Here is a 25,000-nt window from a genome sequence, read left to right as displayed (position 1 = left end):
TTAATCGCTGAGCCATCTCTCCAGCCCACAACTGAGCCTTATAAAAGAGCTAAACAATGAAAATCACAAAGGACAGGCATAAAGAATTTTCTGCATTAAGGCAGAATTCAGTAAGTGTGTTCATAAAGCAAACAGCCTATTCTAAAATTAAGTACCACCGCCCGTCTAAACCCCCACATAAGCACCACACCTGTTTGCAAGCAAGGGTGACGGCAGCATTTGGATTTCGGATCTTGTGTCCCTCATCTAAGATCACATAGTGCCAGTCATGTCTGCTAATGTCATCTTGCATCAGTCGGATGTAGGAATAAGAGGTTATCAAAACTCCATGACAATGAACAATATCTCGGATCAACTTCTCCTATAACGACAACATCAGAAGGGCAGATTTAAGTAAGAAGCAAAAAAGAAAAAAAGAAAAAGAAAAAAGGAAAAACAAACATGACCTAAAATGACAATCTAAAGGTTAGATTTGGATTAGCATGAGACCACCTAAACCACACTATAAGAATATACAACCACACATACCATCTACTAACACACATCAGTGCTTTGCATTTGGTTAACCTGCAAAACAGTAAACACACTGAAGTGGAGCCCTCAAAAAAGGTAGCTTGTAATAATGTAACCATTTACTCAGTTGTTACTTTTCTACATTATTCTTTGTGTCTGTCCCTGTTACATGTTAAAAACAAAGTTGATGAAGAATGATTATTTTTATAAGAAAAGCAAGAAAATGAAGGAAAACACTGAACACAAAAGACATACTGAATGGTATGAGGTGAGGCAGAAAAGATGTAAGGGCAATAACTTAGAAGAATAATAGAAAAAAATCCCACATAACTAGACCTGAATCTGTGGAGAAAAGCATTCCAAATGTCAAGCAAAAACACGAAAAGGCCTTATTCCAAACACACCTGCCTAGATGACGGAACCCTAAAAGGAAAGAATAATAGAGAGAAAGTCTAGGCATGAGAACATAAGGAAAAGATTTCCTTCCGAGGAAACAGTCCACAACAAACATCGCTTCTGAGACCTACAAAGGTCAGAAAACAGAGAGATACATAACTCTTAGCAGGGAAAGGTCAAAACCTGGAGACCTGCTTGATCTGGGCTTGAGTCAGGTCACTTGGAAGCCAGGCACACTGCTAAAGATGGGGTATCTCACAGAAACCTGCTAGGGCAGAGGGGCCAGGGTGGTGCTCCCTACAGAAAGCATGCTCACACCGCTCCCGGAGCAAGGACAGTGACCACCATGAACTCTCCTCTACACATGGAAACTCTGGCGGGGATCTGGTCCCGCAGATCTGGGTGTCGGAAGGACAAGCACTCCACAGCAACACCAGCCAGATCCAGGCTGCACTGCTGCTTACCATATCACAAAAGAAAACTTAAGGGTGAAAATTCTGTACTACATGCATATCATTTCCTTAAAAAAACCATTAATACATGAAGTATAATACAGAATACTTTTAAATAATGAAAAGGGGTATATTTTAAGTATTACTGTAATTCCTGTTTAATTTATAAAACCTGGAGGGAAATCAGGGGAATGAATATAAAAGTGGACCCAAACCCAAACCTCCACCCTTTCCAGACACTGCCGTGTGTGTGTGTGTGTGTGTGTGTGTGTGTCCACACAATATGGAGGCCAGAAGACAACTTCCAGTGTTGTTCTTCAGGCACTGTCTACCTTTTCTTTCTTTTTTTTTTAATTAAGAAAATTTTTATTCTTTTTACATACCAATCACAAGTCCCCCCTCTTCCCTCCTCCCACTCCTCCAGCCTCCCCAACCCCCCCCCCCCCATTCCCTCTTACAAAAAGGCAAGGTCTCCAATGTGGAGTCAGCAGAGCCTGGTACATTCAGTAGAAGCAGGTTCAAGCCCCTCCCCCCACATCAAGGCTGTGCAAGGTAATGGGCTCCAAAGCGCCAGCCCATGCACCAAGAATGGATCTTGATGCTATTGCCAGGGGAGCCCTTAAGCAGATCAAGCTACCCAACTGTCTCACTTATGCAGAGGCCCTAGTCCGGTCCCATGAAGACTCCATAGCTCTTGGTCTAAAGTTCATGAGTTCCCACTAGCTTGATTTGGTTGTCTCTGTGGGTGTCCCCATCATGATCTTGATGCCCCTTGCTCATAGAATCCCTCTTCTCTCTCTTTGACTGGACTCCTGGAGCTCAGCCTGGTGTTTGGCTGTGGATCTCTGCATCTGCTTCCATCAGTTACTAGATGAAGGCTCTATGAAGACAGTTAGGGGGTTTGCCAATCTGATTACCTGGGTAAGCCAGCTCAGGTATCCTCTCCACTACTGCTAGTAGTCTAAGCTGGGGTCATCCTTGTGGATTCCTGGGAACTTTGCTAACACCCAGTTTCTCCCTATCCCCATGATGTCTCCTTCTATCGTGGTATCTCTTTCATTGCTCTCCTACTCCGTCCCTTATGTTCTCATCTCCTATCCCCTACCCTCCATTGCCCACCCCTCACCCCCAGTTTACTCAGGAGATCTCATCTATTTCCCCTTCCCAGGCTATCCATGCATCCCTCTCTGGGTCCTCCTTGTTAGCTAGTATCCACCTTTTCTTTAAAGACAAGGTCTTGGGCTAGTGAGGCAACTCAGTGAGTAAAGACGCTTGCCAACAAGCCTAGTGACTTGAGTGTGACCCCCACCCCGGTGGAAGGAGAGCTGTGTCGTCTGACGAGTAATTATTCTCTGCCCTCCATGTGCCTCTCATGCATGCGCACACTTGAGGAAGGATGACAAAAACACAGCCTGGAGCTTAAAGGACACCTAAACCAGATGACACGGGACACCTGGGACTTAGTAAAGACACGCCAAGGAAATGCAAATAAAAGAGGACAGAACTTGCAATAAAATAACTGATACCATTTATTTTATCTCTTAAAAGGGAAGGACACATTAAAAAAGAAGACTACAAAACTTTCCCTACATAAAACACTGTAACAAATATGGACAGAGCCCCCAAAGCAACCAGGACAGCTCCTGGAATCCCTGGTCTGGAACCTTCTCACAGACAAGCAATGAGCCAAGCAAACGGAAGCTTCAAACGGAGGACAGGAGAGCTGAGCATGCTGTCCGGCTCCTTGTCATAGCCAGCACGGCAGCTCAGACACACAGAGCACCCCATCCTTCACGTGCACACTCCTGGAAAACACAAACTCGGATGCATGGGCAACTCAGTGGGCAAGGGACAGAAAATGACAGCAAAGAGGAAAAGCCAGTGACTGGTAGAGAAAATACCGGGGACAGACAGAGCTAGCTGGGTGTGACAGCATACACCTTCAGCCCAACACTCAGAGTGCAGAGGGTTTACATAGGAAGTCCCAGGCCAGCCAGACGTACAGAATCAGATCCTGTTTCCAAGAAAGCCAAAATAACAATGGACAGAACAAACAAGTAACTCTTTGAAAAGACAAACCAAAGAACGGACTCAGTTTGCAGCTTAAAAAAATGTCACTTGTGGAAAGAATGCAACACCACTAACAGCATACCAGAAAACCTCAAAATGAGTCACAAAAATGAATGATTCAAAAGAGAATGGGCACAAGAAAAATCAGACTAGCTCGGGAGCAGAAGGACTGCAAATTACCTCACACAGGGCGTCCCAAGTGCCACAGGTTCTTCACACTGGTCCGACTGGTGCTGTAAGCAGCAGAACCCAGCTCTCCAAACCGACAGAACTGCAGATAGACCCCAAGCTACAGCTATTACTTTACAGATAAAGATAAGCCGAGCAAGATGCCACCCTCATAGGATTTCTCACAGGAATACATCAATAGCTGAATATGAGAAAGTCTAATAACACTCACACCTTGTTTATAATTCAAAAATCTTCCAAAAGAGCTAATTTTATTAATGTCATTTTAAGAAACTGGGAATTTACAATTTCTTAGGCCAGGCATGATGGCACACATCTGTAATCTCAACTCTTAGGAGACTGAGGCATGATGCTCACAAGTTCAAGTCCAGCCTGCACTGTATAGCAAAACCCTTGCTCAAACAAAGGGAAGAGGATGGCTCAGTGGGTAAAGGTGCTTGCTACTAAGACTGACACCCTGAGTTCAATTCCCCAAATCCACAAGGCAGAAAGAGAACTCCCACAAGTTGTCCTCACCTCCACACACAGCACCAAGGCACAGGTGCAAGCTCACTCTCTCTCACACACACACACACACACGCAAATGAAAACAATTTATGTGGGGTGGGCAAGTAGTTCGGCTGGTGGGTGCTTGCCTAACATACACAAAGCCCTGGGTTCAAGTTCCAAAACTGAATAAACTGGGCTTGGTTGGTGCACACCAGTAATCTCAGCACTGGGGATGGAGGCTGGAGAGTCAGAAGTTCAAGACCATCCTCAGCTGCACAGTGAGACCTAGTTTCAAACAAGGTATGTAGATAATACATATGTGTGTTCATGTGTGTCTGGTAAAGTGTAAAAGAGTACAGAGGACTGAAGAGAAACTGAAGTGGGAAATTATCTGCTCATGTGCCATAACTTACAAGGCATTCAAGGAGCTGAAAAAATTGCTTTTTAGACTATAAGCCAAAGACACAGTAAGGGCTCAAGAGTGTGACCCATATTATTATCGTGACTACTGCTTTGCCACATTGAAAAGTTCAATGTCTAATGTACAATACTACACCACTTTATTGAAACAGTTCCCTAGTTTGATATTCTGATGAATAAGTCAATTATCGCGGTGGACAGCCTTGAAAACATGGGCAGAGAACTAAGACTCACCCTGGTCCCACCTCCTTGACAAGAGGGCCCCTCCTTCAGCTGCTAGTGCTCAGTGCAGAAAAGGAACCATGGAAGGAGCAGACACCACTTCCCAGCCTCACCATGAACCCAGTAACTCTGAGACCTGAGAGCTAACTCCCTCAGTTCCTCCAAATCCACATTTTCTACTCTGGGCAGGCAGGCACCCCAGGTCTATCCCTGCATCACTCTAGGAGGGAGAGCAGGAAGAGCATGGGGTGACAGCAGTGGATACTCTGTGACTGACTGCCATCCAGGTGTCAGCCATATACACAGAGAGACAGGAAAGAAAACCATTACAGTTGCCTGGGGCTTGAAATAGGCGTGGGAGCTGAACCACCACTCACATTTATGAAACATTCATTGACTCTGTTTGACTAAACCAGCAAAGGCAGGTTCACAGGCTCACCACAGTCACCCAAAAACTGCCCAATCCCAAAACCGAGTTCTTGGAATCACTTGATGCAGCTAGAAGCTTTATCATAGTTAAGCTAACGAGACATTGAGCCTGCTAAATGTATGCCACTGGAGCAGTGTGTAGCTTCTTGTGATTGTTTAAGAACTTATGTGGGGCATTCTACATGTTACCTATAGAGCCACAGAATTCCTACTTCTACTGTGTTCACAAAGATGTATAATAATTATAAAGAATTAAGAAGATGCTTTACAGAAAGAACAAGGCGTACAAAATGTCCACAATGAAAACACACTCTCCACTGCATAACAATCCATTTATGACTACTGATGTTCACCTGATTCACTCTCAGAATTCTGCAACTGCCTGGACTGGAGTTTCAATAGTGGTGAATTGTTGAATATTATGGACGTCTCAATCCAAACACTTAAGACAAATCATCTCGGGCGGTTTCAAATTAAAAGCTTGTAAAATATGTAACCTCTCCTAGTTTTTGCAATTAATAGGGTACATCTGCAATTAGCCTGACTTACTGAATGTAGTGCTGTTGTCATTAAAAGATGTCTGAGGAAGTGCTGCCGTTATTATGGAGGCTCAGGAGACCAATCCCTCCTAGAGGGCAAACAGTGGACTGGTAGAAACAACAGCCATAAATCACACTGTCAGGCAGCGGGGAGAACAGTGCAGCACAGGCACATGAAGGCCATTCACAGTAAACACGGTGCGGCAGCTTCCCAGGCAGGATTTACTGCACCTGTAATTAATTAAAATTTCCTTCAAGCTAAATCTTTAATAAACAAGGATTTGTGCTGACAATGAAGAAAAAAGGGCTCCAGCAACGTAATTTTACAGTACACCTCACAGAACCAACCGAGCATCCGTGGCTTCTCGGATCAGGTGCTACAGCAACTCAGAAGTTCACAGGAAACACCACGCTTTGCTTTATAATCATGTACTTCGAAGGGGTCTGAAATGTTCAGCATGCTTGAAGGGGCACATGGCCACTCTTCCCATTCTTACGCATTCCTTTGATTTTTCCTTCTTTTTGCACAGTTAATGGTCTCATTATATGTGTGTGTGTGTGTGTGTGTGTGTGTGTGTGTCTGTGTCTGTGTCTGTCTGTCTGTCTGTCTATATAGTTGAATGTGTTGCCACAGCATGCATGTAGCAGTAAGGGGACACCTCTCTGGAGTTGGTTTTCTCCTGCCACCTTGTGAGGTCCAGGGATGGACCCTGATCACTAACCCTGTATGGACTCACTCTACCCACTGAACTCTCTCAGCAGCCTCCCTTCCCACTTTTTAAATCCAAGGTCTGGGTCCAGATGACAGGTCTTTTTAAAGAATGCCAGTCAGCAGTTTCATCCGATGGCCAAGTACAGCTGCAATTTGCTTTTGAACCAGCCCTAACCTTGTACTTTCCAAGAAGAACAGTAACATCCTAATTCATTCTTTCTATGTAGGACATGAGAAAAAAAATCCAGACATTGGCCGTGAACATTATGATAAGAAAAGTATGAATTTTCCTATCTAGAATGTATACTGAATGGTCTGCAGGGCCATCTTTCACAACCATAAGATCTAAACCTGAGATATGCTATGTTCCTATCAAGAAAATAACTGAGTAACTGTTATCAAGGAACATACAATGTCCTTCATGCATGTATATCAACCCAATACACCTTCATAAAATCATCAGAACTCCCACTCTACAGATCACCAGGCTCAGAGAAGCCAAATAAACAAGCAATTTCAATTCCACGACAGCAGGTGTGCAGCTCAAACCCTGCTGTGGTAAACAAACCTTATCTTCCTGAAACTTTAGGAGATGGGTGTTTGGTTTTTGTTTTTGCATTCCTAGGACTCTGGTGGCATGAGTTGATCAAAATGAGACAAAACTCTGGATTATCTAAAATGTCCACAAATCTCTAGACCCTACCAGTCAGGAGAAGGTGGGAGACAGTGATAGTTATTCCAGAATACAGGCAATGTCTCATTACACATCTTCCAGCAAACTGAAAGGAAGCTCCTTAATCGTTAAATAAGCTTTTCAGCACAGCGCTAATTACGCCACCACCCACTGTGCGTTTTGTGTGTGTGGGGGGGGGGGGGGAGGGGATAAGCACCACAAACTGCCTTCTTTCATTATCTTTCATGGATGTTCTTTCCCCAAGAAAAGAGTTAGCTTTTCAAGGTTAATTAAAAACATCACAGCCTCTTTTTTCCTGAGACCTAACAATATGAAACACCTGGAATACAACATTTATAGTTGTTCCACAAATAAATATTTACTAACTCATCTACAATTGTTTTCTGTTAGAAAAAAAAAAAAAAAAAAAGAGAACCATAAACTGTAATGAAAAGCAATGAAGAAAAAAAAAAAAAAAGAGCAACAGCCATGTGCATGCCCATGAATGTGGGTAAAACTCCCTTAGCAGGGAAAACCCCAGCATGAAGGAGGGAAAGCAGGGAGGTCACAGGTTCGAGCCAGCCAAGGCTTCAAAACAAGACTCTATCTCAAAAAACCACACCACAAAGGAAACCAGCAAAGAAGCTGCAACTACTGTGAGCCAAGGTGAACATTACCCCTAAGGTTCTGCCCAGCAGACAAATAGGGGACCCAAGCTTTTCCAACAGGCATGTTTCCACTAGTTAGTCAATATATGTGGTGTGCATGAAGACTACTACTCTTTATACGAGTTTGCAGCATATGACATTAAGAGATGTCAAGTTGGGTTGGCGATTTAGCTCAGTGGTAGAGTGCTTGCCTAGCAAGCACAAGGTCCTGGGTTCGATCCTCAGTTCAAAAAAAAAGAGATGTCAAGTAAGAGGAAAACGACAAAGGAGAAACGTTTCACGTGGGGGAACTAGTTAGCAGCTGAGAGTTTGACTAGACAACAACTTAAACCATTTCCGTTTTCCTACTGCTAAAATCGTTTCTTTTAAAGCACAGCACTTGCCCTATTTTCCTAATTCTCTCAACTCAATTTGTTTTCTACTTATCTTTTGAAATCCTGGGCAAAGGGAGTTGGCTACAGTAAGCGAGGTTCCAACTCAGCTTATCTGAGGGACTCCATCATAGATATTTCTGATCTACTTCTATCAAACACTCTGCTTCGCCAAAATCCTGAGTGCATGGAAAAAGAAGAACACAGAGCAAAATTACAGAGGCCCAGGAGTTCTGTGGTTGCAGAGTGTCTCTCAGTGAGGAGAAACCTCCGTGGCCCATGGCCTGCACGCATGGTTGTAGTGCAGGGGAGCTCGCTCAGGAGCTGAGCACAGAGGAGAATAGATGGGGTAAGAAGGTGTCGCTTGCTCCTGGAGCCGGGAGGTGCGCGGTGGCAGGTGTTTTCACAGTCACTTGTAATTTGCCTCAGGTTTTTATCTTTGATATTTGTCCACGAATTTTGTTTTTAATAAATGGTAAAAGAAATCCCTTCGATGTCCAGTACACTGTGATCCAGGAGGACCATGTAAGAATATTAAACTATCTGTATCTAGGAAAGTCTCAAAGTATCAGGCTTTCTTTCCTGCATCAGAAACATAATTACAGATGCATTTTATCAATCAAGGGTAAATATTTCTTACTCAGGATGCATTGGGACCAGGGGTATGTCAGATTTTGGAGTGTCTGCATATATGTGCTAAGGGACCTTGGAGACAGAGCCCAGCCTAAACACAAAATTCATTACATCTCATACAGATTTTCTACATGTGACCCGCTGGCAGTTTTTAAACACAAAGATTTTTCATGGTGTCACGTGAGTCAGGCATGGACTCTTCCAGTCGTAGTGTCACTGCTCAGAGTTTCAGATTTTGGAGCATTTCCAATTTCTGATTAGGGATGCTCAATCTGTGTGTTACTTTTCTCAGATTGTTTGACAAAAATCCCTCCAGCCAGCTGCCATGTAGACCACCTTATTTGTGATCCTGTGCACACAATCAGCCTTGTGGTCCCTGTCTGTGCCCAGCTATGTTTTGTTGGACATCAAAAGAAATCACATCACTATTTAGACTAATAGACAAGAAAGCCTTTGTTCATATCTATTTGATGATATGGAGCGTCAAGTCAATAATTAAATAAACCAAGATCAAACAAACATATGTGGATGCATTTGAGAAATGCATGGTCAAAAAAAAAAAAAAAAAGCCAGATAGCCAAGCATTGTAACATTACCTTTTTGTGGGCATAGGAGCCTGTTTCATGCAGAACTGCCACTCGGAATGGAGGCCACCATGTGTGGAATTCTTTCACCCACTGATGCATCACTGTCGTTGGGCAAACAATTATAGTGGGGCCCAGTCCCTCGAACCTGCACCCAAAAGTCCAAGAAAACATAACCATGAGAAACAGTAGAGAAAGTGACCAACAGCCAAAACCAAAAACCCTGAATGGTTCAAAAAAGAAAATAACCTATAAAAATGTACTGATGCTTTCTTTAAGGAGAAAAGCTGCTGAGGTTCACGGTCACTAGAGTCTGTATGAATCTGTTCATTACTTAGTGGATGCAGGAATTAACAGCAGTAAATGACATACTTGGAACTCAACATTTATAGTAAAGGGAAAAACAAAGAATACACAGCAAAACACTTTCTCCCTCCGTTAGATGTTAAGGCAGCTAACATCTGTGAAACGTTTACAACGGTGTCAGTTAGTAAATGTTAATACTAAAAGAGTTATTGAATGAGACAGAATACCAGATAAACATTAAAACTAAAACCATTTAAAATTTCCAGTTTTTGATAATTATTTAGTAGCCTGGGAAAATGCTTACAATAAACTTAAATAACAAAGCCTTACAGATCACTGCAGTTTCCTAACACCTGGGCAGTGGGAGGCAGGAGGAGGCACTGGTCCACATGGTATTCCTCTCTCCTGCCTTGCTTCCTTCAGCCTCACTGGAAGCAGACGGAACTCTGGCTCCCAGAGGGATTTATTTTATGGGGTCCTAAGCACTGGTTGCAATGAAGTGGGGATCCCATCCATCCACAGCCCAACATGCCCTGAAACTCCTGACTCAGGAAGAACCCGCACTCCAGGTTAAGGGAGCCATTTTTTCTTGCTCTATCCTGTGTGTGTATGGATGCTATTTAGTGCTTACGATGAACACAAGTCAAAAATCAATAGTGACATCCCCACATGCCACCCCTCCCTTGTGGCTTTCCAATTCAAAGGACAGAACTGTATTCCATTCTTCAGGGTACCAAACCAGAAGTCCATTTTGTTCTCTGATCAATCTTCTTGCTTCCCACCATAAGACACCTGTATAAATGCACATCCCTTTTACCTCCTAAGTCTACAAGTCACCATCACCTTCCCTGGACAGTGTCACTGTTCCAGTTGCAGCAACTATCATCTCATCTATGTTCTGGCATCTTCTGTTACTTTCTGGAAATAAAAACTGGGTGTCCCAGGTCCTCCCTCAAGGCCTCCAATGGCTGCACACTGCTCTTGGAACAGCATCTACACCTTGGCCTGGCCATGAGGCCATGTAGATCTGGCTCCTGCCTCACCTGTCTTACTACTGGCACCGTTAGCACCTGACCCTGAACCCTGCCAGCTTGCACTGTCCTCAGGCCCTATGTAGCACACACTCTGTCTTCTAGACCCTTCTGTCTTCTCCCTTCTCTCACCGCCTTATCCTTGTTAGAGCTGCCCTTCCTCTCCAGACAGGTAGAGGAGGTCTCCTTGACACACCATGGTAACCCTGTATGACGTACGGTGTTCCTCTTCAGCTCTTTATAAGTCTGGACAGTCTCTGTGGGGTGACCTCAGGGCCTAGCCCACAGCATGGGAAAGACGAACAAGACAACATGTATTTAAAGACTGGAAGGAAATGTGGAAGGCATTATTTTTAAGTTGGAATGACATGCATAATTTTTGTTTTCTTCTTATAGCTTAGGAAATGATTCCTAAACTTAAAATGCTTAAAATTTCATTGTGAACCACACAGAATGTGAAATTTCAAAAATCATCTATATAACTGAAAGAAAACTGATCTGGTGGGAAAGTAAGAACTGACCAACTATAAGCCTTACCCCTATACTCCACCACGATGGAATGCTTCTGTCCACTTGTGAACCCTTCACCTCCTGTTGTATGTGCTCAGTGAACCCTGGCCCTCAAGGTTGGATCAGAGAATCCAGGGGTCATAACAAACTCAACCCTTCCCACCAAGCCATGCTGTCACCAAAGGCAGGGCCCAGGTGGGTGTCTCTCCTCACCCTTGGGAGAGCAGAACTCTGCCCTGGCCCCTGGCCCCTTCCATGGCAGCATTCCTCCCCCTCCTCCTCCTCCTCCTCCTCCTCCTCCTTTTTTTTTTTTTTTTTTAAGATTTATTATATGTACACAGTGTTCTGCCTGCACACCAGAAGAGGGCGTCAGATCTCATTACAGATGGTTGTGAGCCACCATGTGGTTGCTGGGAATTGAACTCAGGACCTCTGCAAGAACAGCCAGTGCTCTTAACCTCTAAGCCATCTCTCCAGCCCGCATTCCTTCTTAAAACGATTAAATGTGCCAGCTTCGTTATATCCTCCAGTGAGAATAAAAAGGAGTTTTCATCAATATGCTCTCAGCATGGATTAGGAAACAGCCAATCAACAGCTGTCTTAAGTAGTCTAAACAAGCTCCCTTTCAAATGAGTCTGAATGTATATACATATATGCCTTTTCAGGCTGTATGCCTTTTTCTCTCCTTTATAATAGACCTTCTATAAACTGCTATGTCCATGACATACTTGCTCACTTAAGATGACTATTTAATCCCAGTTGAACTGCTCCCTGGCATTACTGTGTCCTTTAATTTCTATTATTTCCCTCTGTTAGATAACAGGGAGGTTTTCAAGCTGGGTTGAAATCCCACAGCCGAGGCAGACTATTCCTGGACCAGAGAAGGGGCAATCAAACCCATTAGCAGGCAAGTGCACCACTTTCCTAGCCTCAATACCAGTGAGATGATACAAAATGGCTAAATGTACTAGAGTGATTAGCATCAATTACCAAACATACTACAGCTCCTTTCATCTTTGATTATCATTGATTACTTAATGAATTTAGGACAAGTCAATAGCTCCATGGTCAAATACTCAACTTATGTGTGGGAAGCCTACTAGTTATAGCCTAGAGCTTACTGGGAATTACAAATTGTAACATATACCTTCCAAAGTTTGTTAGCTTTTTTAGAACATTAACTCTTCATTAGAAATTAATTAAATAAGCCAGGTGGTAGTGGCGCACACCTTTAATCCCAAGCACTCGGGAGGCAGAGCCAGGCGGATCTCTGTGAGTTTGAGGCCAGCCTGGGCTACCAAGTGAGTTCCAGGAAAGGCACAAAGCTACACCCAGAAACCCTGTCTCGAAAAACAAAACAAAACAAAACAAATTAATTAAATGACAACCAAGTCAAGTATTAACTGAAATGTGAGAGGTACATTTACATCTTCCCCATTATAAAGTCAGAGGGCCTATCCCTATAAGAATGGCCAAATAAAAAGTCAGTGTATCCACTGGGCACTGGGAACATAGCTGCCAGTTTTCACTTACTCATCCATGTAATATGCTTCTTCTCTTCCTCTTCTAAAAGCAGTTCTTCAACCTCCATCAAAACATAAATTGACACAACACACTGCTTTTACCACAGGTTTCTTGATATCACAGAGACTTGCAGTTTCACAACGTCCACAGACCTTAAAACTAGGTCACCACCTCCAACGAGGACTCCAACATCTCTAGCTTGCAAGAATTATTTTAAAATAGTACACAGCTAACAATGCAATACCCGCTTACACAGATGGTCCTGTTGCTCTAAGGGCGATTGTTCTTTAAGACGTAAGTTCGCCTAGTGCAGAAAGTCATGTTACATCATTCCTCACGGAGCCCTCAGCACAACCCTCCTCGGTCAGCGCTGTAGTTTGGCCGATACATTGCCACATTCTCAGCAGCCAGTTCCACCAATACTATTTTAATAAAGATGATGCGGGCGCCAGTCCAATATGCCACACTATTTCATTACGGAAAGAGAATATGAGCATTGATAGCTAATTGATTGCAGCTCATGCTCATTACAAGCCCTGACTTCACTCCTCACAGGACTGCCACCACTCAAGAGAACGTGTTTTAATTTTTAGATCAAAAGTGCACTGCAGGGATGAGCAGAGGTCTCCTATGCCGGGATGTAAGACTCCACACGAGGTTCATGATAACAGACCAGGAGGAGGAGAAAGAAGGGGAAGCAAGAACACTGCAGAAATCATTTCAGGAGAGAAAGCCCTAGAAACATCTGGGACAGTCAGGGCATTCTAGTTACCAGAAACCTAAGAGCTGTGGAGACCATGCCCACTGGGGACAGAAAAAGTCATTTTTAAATGCTAAATGACAGTCACAGATAGGAAAACCTCAGGTGCCCATTTTCAGCTGACTTTTTTCTTAGGCTAGAATATTTTCGTGTTTCCAGGCAAAATCTATCCTACATCAGAAAAAGTATTCTGATATTACAGAAATTCTCCTGCTTCAATACAGCTTCCCCTAAGAACAAAATCTATGCTACATCAGAAGTATTCTGACAGCTACAGAAATTCTCCTGCTTCAATACAGCTTCCCCATAACAACAACACAATGCTTGGTTTCTAAAACTTTCTTGAACATATTTCCTCCTCCTTCAGGGGGCTTTCAAAATTATCTAGGGGTGAGACATGGCTCAGTGGTTAAAAGCACACACTGCTTTTACAAGGACCTGAATTCCATTCCCAGCACCCACTCACATGGCTCACAACCTATGACTCTAGCTCCAGTGAAGGCAACATCCTCTTCTGGACTTCTAGGTACCTGCAGTCATATGCGCGTGCGTGCGCGCGCGCGCACACACACACACACACACACACACACACACACACACACACACACACCACTAAAAAGAAATCTTTTCTTAAAAACTCTGAAAACTTGAAACAGTCCTCACAAGAAGTACTGACCTACTGACTGAGCAAAAGAGTAAACGACTTTGAAGACAGAGTAAGGACTGCAGGCAAAGCAGGATGCTTGTGAGACTCAGCAGCAGCCTTCAGTCAGGAGCCTGCAGTCCACACATGTTCTCTACTGCACATTTTGTGCCAGTTCCTTAGAATGTGGGCAGTAATGTTCTGCAGTTGACTTTGAACACATCAACACTGTTTGCCTCAAGTCACAGGACACAGAACCACTTGGTAACTCCATCACTGCTATGCACTAGATAAACCTACTGATACAGGTAGGGAGTTCTTGGTTCACGTGTGTCCAAGACGAAACAGCCTACGTAATTTATCTAGCAACATTTTTACCAATATAAATTTCCATGAAGCTAATTTAAATTTAAACAAGGCCATGCTCATAGCTCTTTATTGCAAGAACAAACATTTCATTGCCGCCTCCAAACATTTATCCTCTTAAAATACTAATGCTTTTAACAGTGTATCACAAAATAAGCAGCAAAAGACTAGAATTACTTCCTATGCTTTCAGGAAGTCACGTAGGTGTTGACCTTGGGGGAGGATTAAGAAACTTCACTCTAAAAGAGTGAGCATGTCTCTAAAAGCTATCATGCACACAGACTCTAAAGGAAACCATAAAGAACGGCTTCTTCAAAGCTCCAACTTTGCCCATGAGCAGACTCATACTGACTGTAATGCTCACCTGGTCTTCTGCCAGAACAAATATTTTAATGTAAAATTTAATAAATGGGACTAAAGGTATTATGTCTAATTTAAAATTCCATATTGTGTAAACTATTGATATTAACATAATTGAGTTTGTAAACAATCCATTTGTAAGAGCTAACCTTAGACATCGTATTGACCCAAAATATCTAGTGGGGCCCATCTGCAAAATGAAGCATCAACGCCTGGAATTCATTACAAGTGTTACATGTTTAATTTCTCCTGCCCTACAGCTCCATTGTCTCGTAAAATTTTTCCTTTGATGTCCCCCACTAAAAGAATTAAAGGAATATTGTAATTGAAATGTCATCAATAATTCACAAGACCTTCCTCCACAGCAATACATCTGATGAAATATTAATTGAGCGCCACAGACTGACAGTCTGCAGAGGAGCACTTGCCTGTAATTTGAACCGCGAGTCCTGATCTTGCTGTAGCTCAGACCTGCCAAGAAGGCAATTATCTGGATGGTCTTGCCCAATCCCATTTCGTCTCCCAGAATTCCTCCTGCCTGCTGGCAGTGCAATTCCCACAGCCACCTAACACCTGTCTGCTGATACCTACAACAACAAACACAAGAAAAGAGAAAATGGCAAATGGTGGCTGACACAGAGTGTAACAGAAAGTACTCATGAATTAGTCATTTGGTTAGGTTCTAGTACCAGTCAGAGAAACATGCCGGATGCGTGTTTTATATGATTATTATATTTATAAGGTCATACATTTTTGATCACTTAGGCATAAAAAAATCGTAATTTTTTGTTATAGAATGTTAACACATTTCTAATTAAACTGATAGATGGGATAATTAAGGACTATTTTATTTCTTTTACAACATTAAATATAGCTTGATAAATAAGCATAAACTTACTAGCTTTAATTTACTCTCTATAAAATAAGAATCTCAAATATTCTAAGTATATAAAGTTCTGTAAGTATTTCTACAAAACAGAAATGCTATTTCATTTAAGTAGCATCAAAAAAGCAGGGCATAGAACACCACAATTTATAGCTTACACAGTTGTAAAGTCACTTTGTAGACATATTATCTTTTTATAGGGAAAATTAAATTAAATTTTAAGGCCATAAACAAGTATGAGTAATAGGGCTGTTCTTAAAATTAATGTGTAATAGATGATTCTGTTGCACGACTCACAGATGTAAAACATTACTGTTTATAAAAGCCAAACAGTGTAAGGGGTCTTTTAATGTTTTAAAGCACAAACTGATTCAAGGATTTTATCAAAGATGTCAAGATCGAAGCTATTCAGTTTTTAAATAAGGAATGCAAAAAAAAAAAAAGAAAGAAAGAAAAAAAGAAAAGAAAAGAAAAAAGAAACAATATTTCCCTCACCTATCTCTCTCTCAAAAAAAGAAAAATATGCAGCTGGTATTTTCCTTTTTCACCAATCTCTCTATCAACCTCTGAGGTTTTTTGTTTATTTGTTTGTGAAGTAAAAAGTATTTTCAGGAGTGAATAATGACCTGATACCATGGACTGGAATGAAGATTATATGCCAAAGTAAATGACTTAAAGGAAAATCCTCCCAAAGGAAACACCACAGGGCTACCCCAAGAGACAGGAGGGTTATTATTCCTGATTGACCACCCCAGAATTCACTACTTGGTATCTGCTCTGCCTACTTAAAATCTTCTGAGCCATGTATGGTAGTATCTATTCATAACCTCAGCACATGGGAGGCTGAGGCAGGAGAATTCCAGGAGTTCTAGGTGTGTCTTGAAAGAAGGAAAGGAGGAAGTGGGGGGTGGAGATAGGTGAGGACAGACAGATGAGTCATCTCACAGTGGACCTCAGCTCCTGGTCTGTTGTCGATGTCCTTCACTAGATGTGCTCGAGTTAACTTACTCTCAGGATTCTGTAAGTCAGTTTTAATAGTGTGACTCCAGGTAGTAACGTCATTGCTCACAGTATAAGGAAAACTTTGGGATGTTTCCTGCTTATTAATTTGGCTAATTATAATAAATACATTAAACAAACACTTTGGATAAAAGGATTAAATATCAAAAGCCAATGTGGTATGAAAATAAGACTGATTAATTTGAAGAGAAAGATAAGCTCTGTAAATGCATGGCATGCCCTAGAGAATAATGGCTCCTACTCAAGAACCCTATTTGCAAGGAGACTCTGGCCCAGGTAGACAGGCCTCACCATTAACCTAGACGGAGAGGGTTTGTGGTATATTTTATAGGCAGGAAGCAAAGGCTCAGGAAAGGAGGACATGAGAGGAGAGTAGGGAAGGGAGGAGAGGAGACAGGGGAGGGGAGAAAACAGATGAGGGGAGGGGGAGGGGACAGGGGAGGGGAGGAGAGGAGAGGAGACAGTGGAGAGGGGTAGGAGATAGGGGAGGGGGGAGACTGGAGGGGGCAGGGGACAGAGGAGAGGGGACAGGGGAGGGGAAGGGAGGAGAAGGGACAGGGGAGGGGAAGGGAGGAGAAGGGACAGGGGAGGGGAGGAGAGGAGACAGTGGAGGGGGCAGGGGAGGGGAGGAGAGGGGACAGGGGAAGGGGGAGGTGACAGGGTACAGGGGAGGGGGGACAGGGGAGGGGAAGGGAGGAGAAGGGACAGGGGAGGGGAGGAGAGGGGACAGGGGAGGGGGAAGGTGATAAGGGGACAGGGGAGGGAGGAGGAGGAGGGGACAGGGGAGGGGGTGATACACAAACAAGAACACAAGCAAACGGAAACCCACAGTGTGCGACTCCAAAGGATCCCCCTTTGCAGATAATCCAGGGATAACCCACTCCCTTGGGCATTTGGCAATGTCTACAGACCTTTTTTTTCAAGTGGAAAGAAGAATTAGGATCTGACAGGCCCAAGCCAGAGATGCTATTCATTCTCCAATGGTGTAGTCAGTCACTACAGAAAACAATTTGGCCCAAATGTCAAGTGCCAAGGCTGAGGCAGCCCTGACTTGGAAGAAAATCTGGTCTCTGAACTGACTCTACACACCTATAATCCCAATAGGCAAGAGGTTTTCAAGCCACCGTGAGCTATATCCCTGTCTCCAAAGAATAAAAATTAAAAATAATGAAAGTAAAGCAAAATAGACTGGATTCTAGCTATCAGCCTTCTCTTACAAAAGCAGAGAAGCCATGGGAGCAGCTCCCAGAAGGCCTTGGACCTCCTTGTGACCACCCTGAAATCAATCCATCCAACACAGGGCCAACATTTAATTAAAATGGAAAGAATTTGGGAATCAGCAATTTGGGATTTATGAAAGGAATACTTATCAGTTCGGTGTCTTTCAGAAAGAATCTGGAAGTGAACTGGACACTGGAGTCCACGTGACCCTGGAGAATCAGCATCAGTGTGCTCCGTGTTTTGACATCTCCTACCCTAAAACTCCAAGGGTTTTCACAAGGTACAGAATGATACACTTACAAAAAGGTGAGAAGTCCTACAACAATCACACAAGGAAAAATACTTATGAGGCCGCCCAGGGACTGTATCTCAACAGCAAACATTGTACAAGGGCTGGGTAAGGTAGCTGGCTCTCCCACCCAACCATAAACAGGCCCTCAGACTTCAGCTGGAAACAGGTAATGGAGGAGCACCGAGCACCCAGCACCCTGGTCAACAGGGGTGTGTGATGTGTGAGGAAGGACAGGCCTGGGCTCTGGCTCCCCCAGAACTAGTAAATGCCCTGGGTTTTACTGCTTTACACTCTGAAGAGTGATCACCTCAAAACAACTCCACAGGTGAGTGAAAACAGGACACAGAATCCAGTTTTGAAATCTTTGAGAAGCATATAAAATGTACTCTTTAGAAAGTGAAGTAGTCTTTTAAGTTGCTCTACAACAGCAAGGAAATTACTAAACTCTTATCCCTGTGGGACAAAGCATCAGAAAATAACCACAGATAATGGTGGATCTTGGCATTGTCACACTAACCCAAGACTGCATTTACTAGTTTGGTGGAAGGTAAGGTCAAAACAAATTGAAGTTTGTCATGAGGCTGTTAAATTATACAGATGAATACATTTTCTGGGCAAACTTTCAAAACTGAAATTTAGAAGTTAAACATTATCTTGCAGAAAATAGCACTTAAATGGAAAACGGTGCCTCCTGACTCCCTGGGGTGCAACTATACCCCATTAATTCAGTTCCACTGAGTGTAGTAAATAGAACAAAAATATATTCACAACTTAAAAGTATACTGGCTTGGGTAAAATTTCACCATTAAAAATGGTAGCGATCAGGGGCTGGAAAGCTGGCTCAGCAGTTAGGAGCACTTGCTGCTCTTGCGGAGGACCTCGGTTTGGTTTCCAGCACCTACCCAGCAGCTCACAACCAGCTGTAATTCCAGTTCCAATGTACCTGGCGCCCTCCTCTGGCCTCTGTGGGCACTAATGCACATGACACACACCCATGTATGTAGGCAAAATATCCATACACATAAAATAAACTTTTTAAAAACAGGGGTTCTCTTAGTTCTTCTTTTTCTTACAATAGAAGATATGGAATCTAATAACATTTGTAAAGTATTTAAATTATTTTTATAGATTTAAAACAGAATACTTTCCAGAAAGGTATAATTAAGACAAACTTAAAACACTAACAAGCATGGATTTATATCAACTCAGTGACTCTTACATCCACTCAATAAAGCAAAGTTTGGTTCTGGTATCTGTGAGACATCTTTGCTACAAGATCTGACTTATACAAAACTGAGCATCCAGCCTGACTCCCGAGGACTAGATCACTCACTAAACACACAGAAGAGGCCTAGGCCTGTCCTTGTTACTTCAGCTTATCCTATAATTTGGGTATTACTTTTTGCTAGTGCAACATGGACACGATTTTACTTGTTCCTTAATAAACAATCACTTCAGAGAAAATAAAAAGAGTTGCCAATAAATGTCGTCTTTATTTCTCTTTCTCCAGTTAATTTTCATTGGGGAGTAGCAATAAACAAACTACTTGCCTTTCTGGGCAATGAACTGACTTCTCTGCAGAAATGATCAGAGATGGAGGCTTTACCTTCTATGTGGTTCCTCGGTTCCTCCTCTAATCTAGTCAGGCCACCCAGCCACGTCAGCTCAGTTAGGACCTGTTTTACTATGTTTAATCGGATAAAATAACTACTCTTAACTGCCCCACCCAAATGTCTTCCAATGCAAAAAGAAATTAAAACTATAACATAAAACTATAATATGGGGGGTGAGTGGTAGAGCACTTCTTGCCCACCATGAGCAAAACCCTGGATTCACAACAATGAAATAAATACTATCTGTAGGTCGTGATCTTGCCTGGTGCTGTCACTCATTAGTACACTGCTTGTCGTGTACACACACATACACACGCTACACACACAGAAAAAAGCTCTTTGAGAGGAAACGGGGAGAGCATGCTGTCTTTAAGTAGATAACTTCCCTAAGTTAAGGTCATGGTGGCAGCTGAATCTATAAAGGACATTAACCTTTGTCATCTCACAGAAAGAAGTTTGCATCCTGCTCCATGAGCTGATGAGGGGAGGGGAGGAAAGAAGCTGTCTGGTGGTTCAGCACCTCTGAGGAAGCCGCCTAAGCATCTGGTTAAGTGGATGGAAATGCCCCTCGGCATGCACATCTGTCACAGGAGTGCTGCCCGGCCACACAGACCAAGCATATGTCTATCATGCAGCATCCAGTCATCACGGCACCTGGCCATTTACACACAGAACTTAAGTCAGCTTCCAACAGCAACTTAAACCCGAGGTGCCGTCTATGTCTTATTTTTTGACATTATGCAGAAAGACATCCACATAAAATATTTAGATGCACATTTGGTCAGCTCAAAAATATTATACCCATAGGTATGATATAAGATCCTCAGAAAACAATCAATAATTTTTATTTCCACATAGAAGTGAAAACAAAAAGCGAAAATCCTCCCCAAGGTTTGAGTTTAATATATAGAACTCCTCTTGTGATTTTAACATAAAAGTCTTCTTAAATAAATTAATCTAATTTTTAAAATGAGAGGTTTGATGCCTTAAAATTACTAAGAGCAAAAACATAATTTGGTGCAGAGGCTTTTAAATGTGTTGCTTTTAGTCTGCTGAGACAAGTCCACACAGATTCATCAGTTTACAAACATACCCAATGCGCACCTTAGTCAATTTATTATCATCTAATTTTAATGAACAGCATGTGGCTAAAATTTCATTTGACAGTGTCTGGATTTGCAATAAATTGCTGCAAGTACCTTAAGGGCCCACAGGTAACTACTGTGTAATTTCTAAATGTTAATTTGTACACAACGGCTCGGTGACAGACAGAGGATGGAGCAAATGGCACGTACTTAAAGAGCTTTTTGAACAGAAAACCTGGCACTCTGAAACCCTCGTCAAATTCGGCGTCACTCTCCTCAGAATCCTCTTCAAGCTTCAGGCGTTTCTCTTTGTCCTGCAGCCTCAGTTTATTCCATCTCCTACAGTGAAAAAGAAGTCACGTTTCCATTATCTTGACGGCAAGGCAGATTAAAATAGACAGCTCTAGATTAGGCACTGGGAAGGAACGGGCAAATCAGGGTGGCCTCTCAGGCCTCCGCGGCCATCATTACCCAACACTAACCGTCAGGAAAACCGACTCTCCCTCCTGCCCCTCAAGTCAGTTCTTCTCACAATTATTACAGCTCCTCTAAAAAGATTCCTGTATTCCTCATTTCATTATCGAAACCACTTACTCCTTTTCAGCATACCCTACGGGGAGACTTCTCTACTAGCTTCTAAGATCCATGGCCTTCGTCCTAGCACACTCAGGAAATTTTCAACATAACTGAGCATTTCCAAATGGTAATACAGTTTAATAAGAGCATATTTGATTTAGAACTAGTATTTTTCATAAAAACAATAGTCACAGGATAAAAGCATACTTTTTTGAAAAGAAAATAAACTTTTGTTCAAGATTGCTATATCTGGTATTTTCTCTAATTACTCAACTGAAGGGGATCAAAGGTGCCATTGTACTGACAAATCATACCACTCAGAATGTGTTAATCAGATAAACTTAAATTTTAAAAAAGATGACCATTTGTATTTCAGAAGCATGATGCCATGTCTGTGCAAGCTATGAAGGTCCTGTGATATAACATAGCTTACAGAGGTTGTGGCCATTAACTAGGCTAATTGTACATTCCCACAATTATAATGAACTCTGATGTTGTGAGCAAAAAACAAAAACAAAAAACAAAAAAAACAACAAAAAACAATTACCAAAGTAAATAACCGTAAATATCCTTGGATTCCATTATTTAAAAAAAAAAAAAAAAGTGTGACTTTCTTGGCACGCATACAGCTGACACTCTAAACGTCACAAAGCGGTAGAAATGGAATAAAGCATGGACTGATAAACGCCTGGAACTGCATCTTAACTTCCAGTGCCTATGCAAGAGGAGAGGAGACTGTCTGAGGGAAGGAAGGCAAAGAGAATGTGAGAGGCTAAGACTGATGGGCAACCCACCCAGGAAGCTGCTAGCAGATGGTAAAGCACATCCTTCCATCCTTCAAAACTTTAGCTCTTCAAAGTAATTAATACTTGTGCTCGGTAAGAAAGCGCTAGATGGTGATGTGGGACTGTTCTCTGCTGTGAGAACTTAGGAAATCCTGTCAGCAGTTCCTAGTGAAGAGCAGCAAACAGAAGAGGCACTACCCAGCCAAGCCTAGGAGAACAGCTGTCACACACCTATGCACAACTATGGTACTTCTCTACATACACACTTCCAAAGACCTGCTCTTCTTCCCCTCTATTACTTTCCTTCCCTAAAAACCCCTTCCATGCAGCTGCCCAGGGAGTTCTCCAGGTGGCCAGAGTCTGCTGTTCTCCCAGTGTCTGTGTTATTTACAACTTAGGTTAGTGCCATGCTGTACTGCAGTGGCTCTCAACAGGAACAACTGTGCCCCTCACCCCCACCCAGGGCAATCTGACAACACCTAGAGACATAGCTGGTCATTATCCAGACCTCCTGCTGGCCTCCTGCAGGTCCAACGCTTTAGCCATGCTACCACGTGTCCTCCTCAGGAGTACAGTGACTATTCCTGCCCATCATGAAGGTGACTGGGGTTCAAGTCTCAGAGGAGGAGACTACAGATAAGTCAAGCCATGATGGCAGACTCCGGACAGGACAATCCTCCAGTAAAAATGTTACCTGCCCCACGTATCAATCATGTCAGAGAGCCTCATGAGCAGGAATGTCCAGAGAACATGCTGGAGAGATGCAGTCACTCTCCTGATGCATAGGTACAGGTAATGAGATAATCCTTCGAACCAAACCCTGAGCATCAGAACAAAGCATCAAATATCTATAAAGATGCCTCTACTCAGCAAATTCTGTGCAAAAGGTGACACTCCAAGGATCACAAAAGCTATCATCACACTTAAGGAGACTTCACCTGGCGTTTTTCTTCAATAACTTGGCAAGGAGGGAAACAGAAATCCCAGAAGTACTGGCTTTAGCAGTTTGGCACGACAAGATGAACAGCAGCTTTTCCGTATTACACAGCACGCTTCACTCCAAGGTGACAGACAGCTCTTTCCTTCCACTCCACCACTGCCTGTCTGTGGCTGTTAAATTTCCCACCACATCACCCCGCACTGACAAGACTGCATCTTCTCCTCCTGTCTTCCTCTCTCTGTCCTAAAATATACAGGCATCATGTTGCCACCGAACTCGGCACCTAGGAAACCACATAAGCCACCACAGAAATGATTACATCCCAGAGCTTTCCGCTTCATAAAGAAAGATGAAAGCCCTTAACATTCATTCAGTTTGGCCAAAGAATGAGTAAAGGTGGTGGGGATAAATCTCTATGGTCGACAAACACCTGAGCCACTGTGAAGACAAATAGCCTGAGAAGAATCTAAAGACAGAGAATACAACCTCATGCACGTGTGGCTCTGGCTGTAGACAGCAGTACTTCCTTGTGCGGCTTGGGGATCACCACCCGAGGAGTACCCAAAAGGACAGGACACACCCAGGAAAGGTAGGAGAGCTGAAGTCACCTAGAGTCAGAAACAGAAACAGAGATGCTACGCAGTGATAGCGTGCTTGTCTGACATGGGGGGGGGGGGGGCTGAGTTCTACACCAGTTCTTCAAAAAAAAAAAAAAAAAGGAGGAAGCAGCGCAGCTTTCCAAGTGAGGTGCTGCCAAGAGCCTTTCTGATATTCTGCATGTGTACATGTAAGTGTAGATACACATGTGCTGTGGTGCAAGCAGGAGTCAGAGACAACCTTCACCCGTGGCTCTCTCCTCCCGCTTTGATGTAGGGTCACACACAGGTGGTCAGGCTGCTGCTGCATTTGTAATGTCTAAGCCATGCCACCAGCCCAAGAACCGTCTGAAGGGTGCCCTTTGTCTCAATGCATGGCTTCAGAGAGTTCACATCATGGTCATGTGGCTCCAGTGTTTCTGGGAAAGGCATGGCGGCCAGGAGCATGAGGTGAAGCAAAGTTACTTATCTCATAGTGAAGGCAGCCAGGAAGCAGAGAAAAGACAGGGAGGAAGGAGGAACAAGGCATAGCTTACTCCCTTCAACTAGATCTCACCTCCTAGGTTCCTCTCAATAACCCATCAAATTATGACCATCAATAGATGAATGTATGGGTGAGACTAGAGCTACCCCAAAACCCCACCTCTGAGCATTGCTAATAGGCATCAAGCTTCTTAATGCATGAACTTCTGGAGAACATTCCAGATCCAACCATGACAGGCACCCTTAACCCTCAACAAGAAACTTAACCTTGCAACTAAGTGTCCCCAAAGAGCCTTAGAAAGAAGTGACGTCTGCTTCACTGGGCTGTGTGAAGGACTGACTGAGGGTGCCACATGCAAAGCAGTCCACACAAGAGTGAGAACCTATGTGCTTAACTAAAACAGAATTGCATATGATCATGTATGCTTGTTGAAATTACCACACTCACTCTGTGACAGGAACTACCACTAGTTCGAGAAGAAGCAGAAGCAACATGCACTTCCACAATCTATATGCAGTAATGCAATGCAATAATATGTAGTAATACAATGGACCTCAACAGTTTCACAGAACTATGAGAAGGAATGTACATCAGCAAAAACTATGACAGCTGATCAAATGGGTGTACAGCTAATTATTATCA

General features: G+C 43.0%; 1 protein-coding gene across 1 annotated transcript in view; it reads right to left on the bottom strand.

Annotated features, from left to right (window-relative positions):
- The window catches only part of Ercc6 (ERCC excision repair 6, chromatin remodeling factor), a 75,892-nt gene that overhangs the window by 22,275 nt on the left and 28,617 nt on the right, over nucleotides 1-25,000 (bottom strand). The window contains exons 6-9 of the mRNA XM_036199750.1: nucleotides 21,188-21,316; nucleotides 15,289-15,447; nucleotides 9,373-9,508; nucleotides 191-361 (exon numbers count right to left, since the gene is read on the bottom strand). Of these exons, the coding sequence (XP_036055643.1) occupies nucleotides 191-361; nucleotides 9,373-9,508; nucleotides 15,289-15,447; nucleotides 21,188-21,316 (595 nt within the window). The remainder of the gene's footprint in view (nucleotides 1-190; nucleotides 362-9,372; nucleotides 9,509-15,288; nucleotides 15,448-21,187; nucleotides 21,317-25,000) is intronic.

This window comes from Onychomys torridus, chromosome 9 (assembly GCF_903995425.1).
Source record: "Onychomys torridus chromosome 9, mOncTor1.1, whole genome shotgun sequence".
Taxonomy (NCBI): Eukaryota; Metazoa; Chordata; class Mammalia; order Rodentia; family Cricetidae; genus Onychomys; species Onychomys torridus.
The sequence above is the reverse complement of the archived record's forward strand: the minus strand, read 5'-3'. Positions and strand labels throughout refer to the sequence as shown.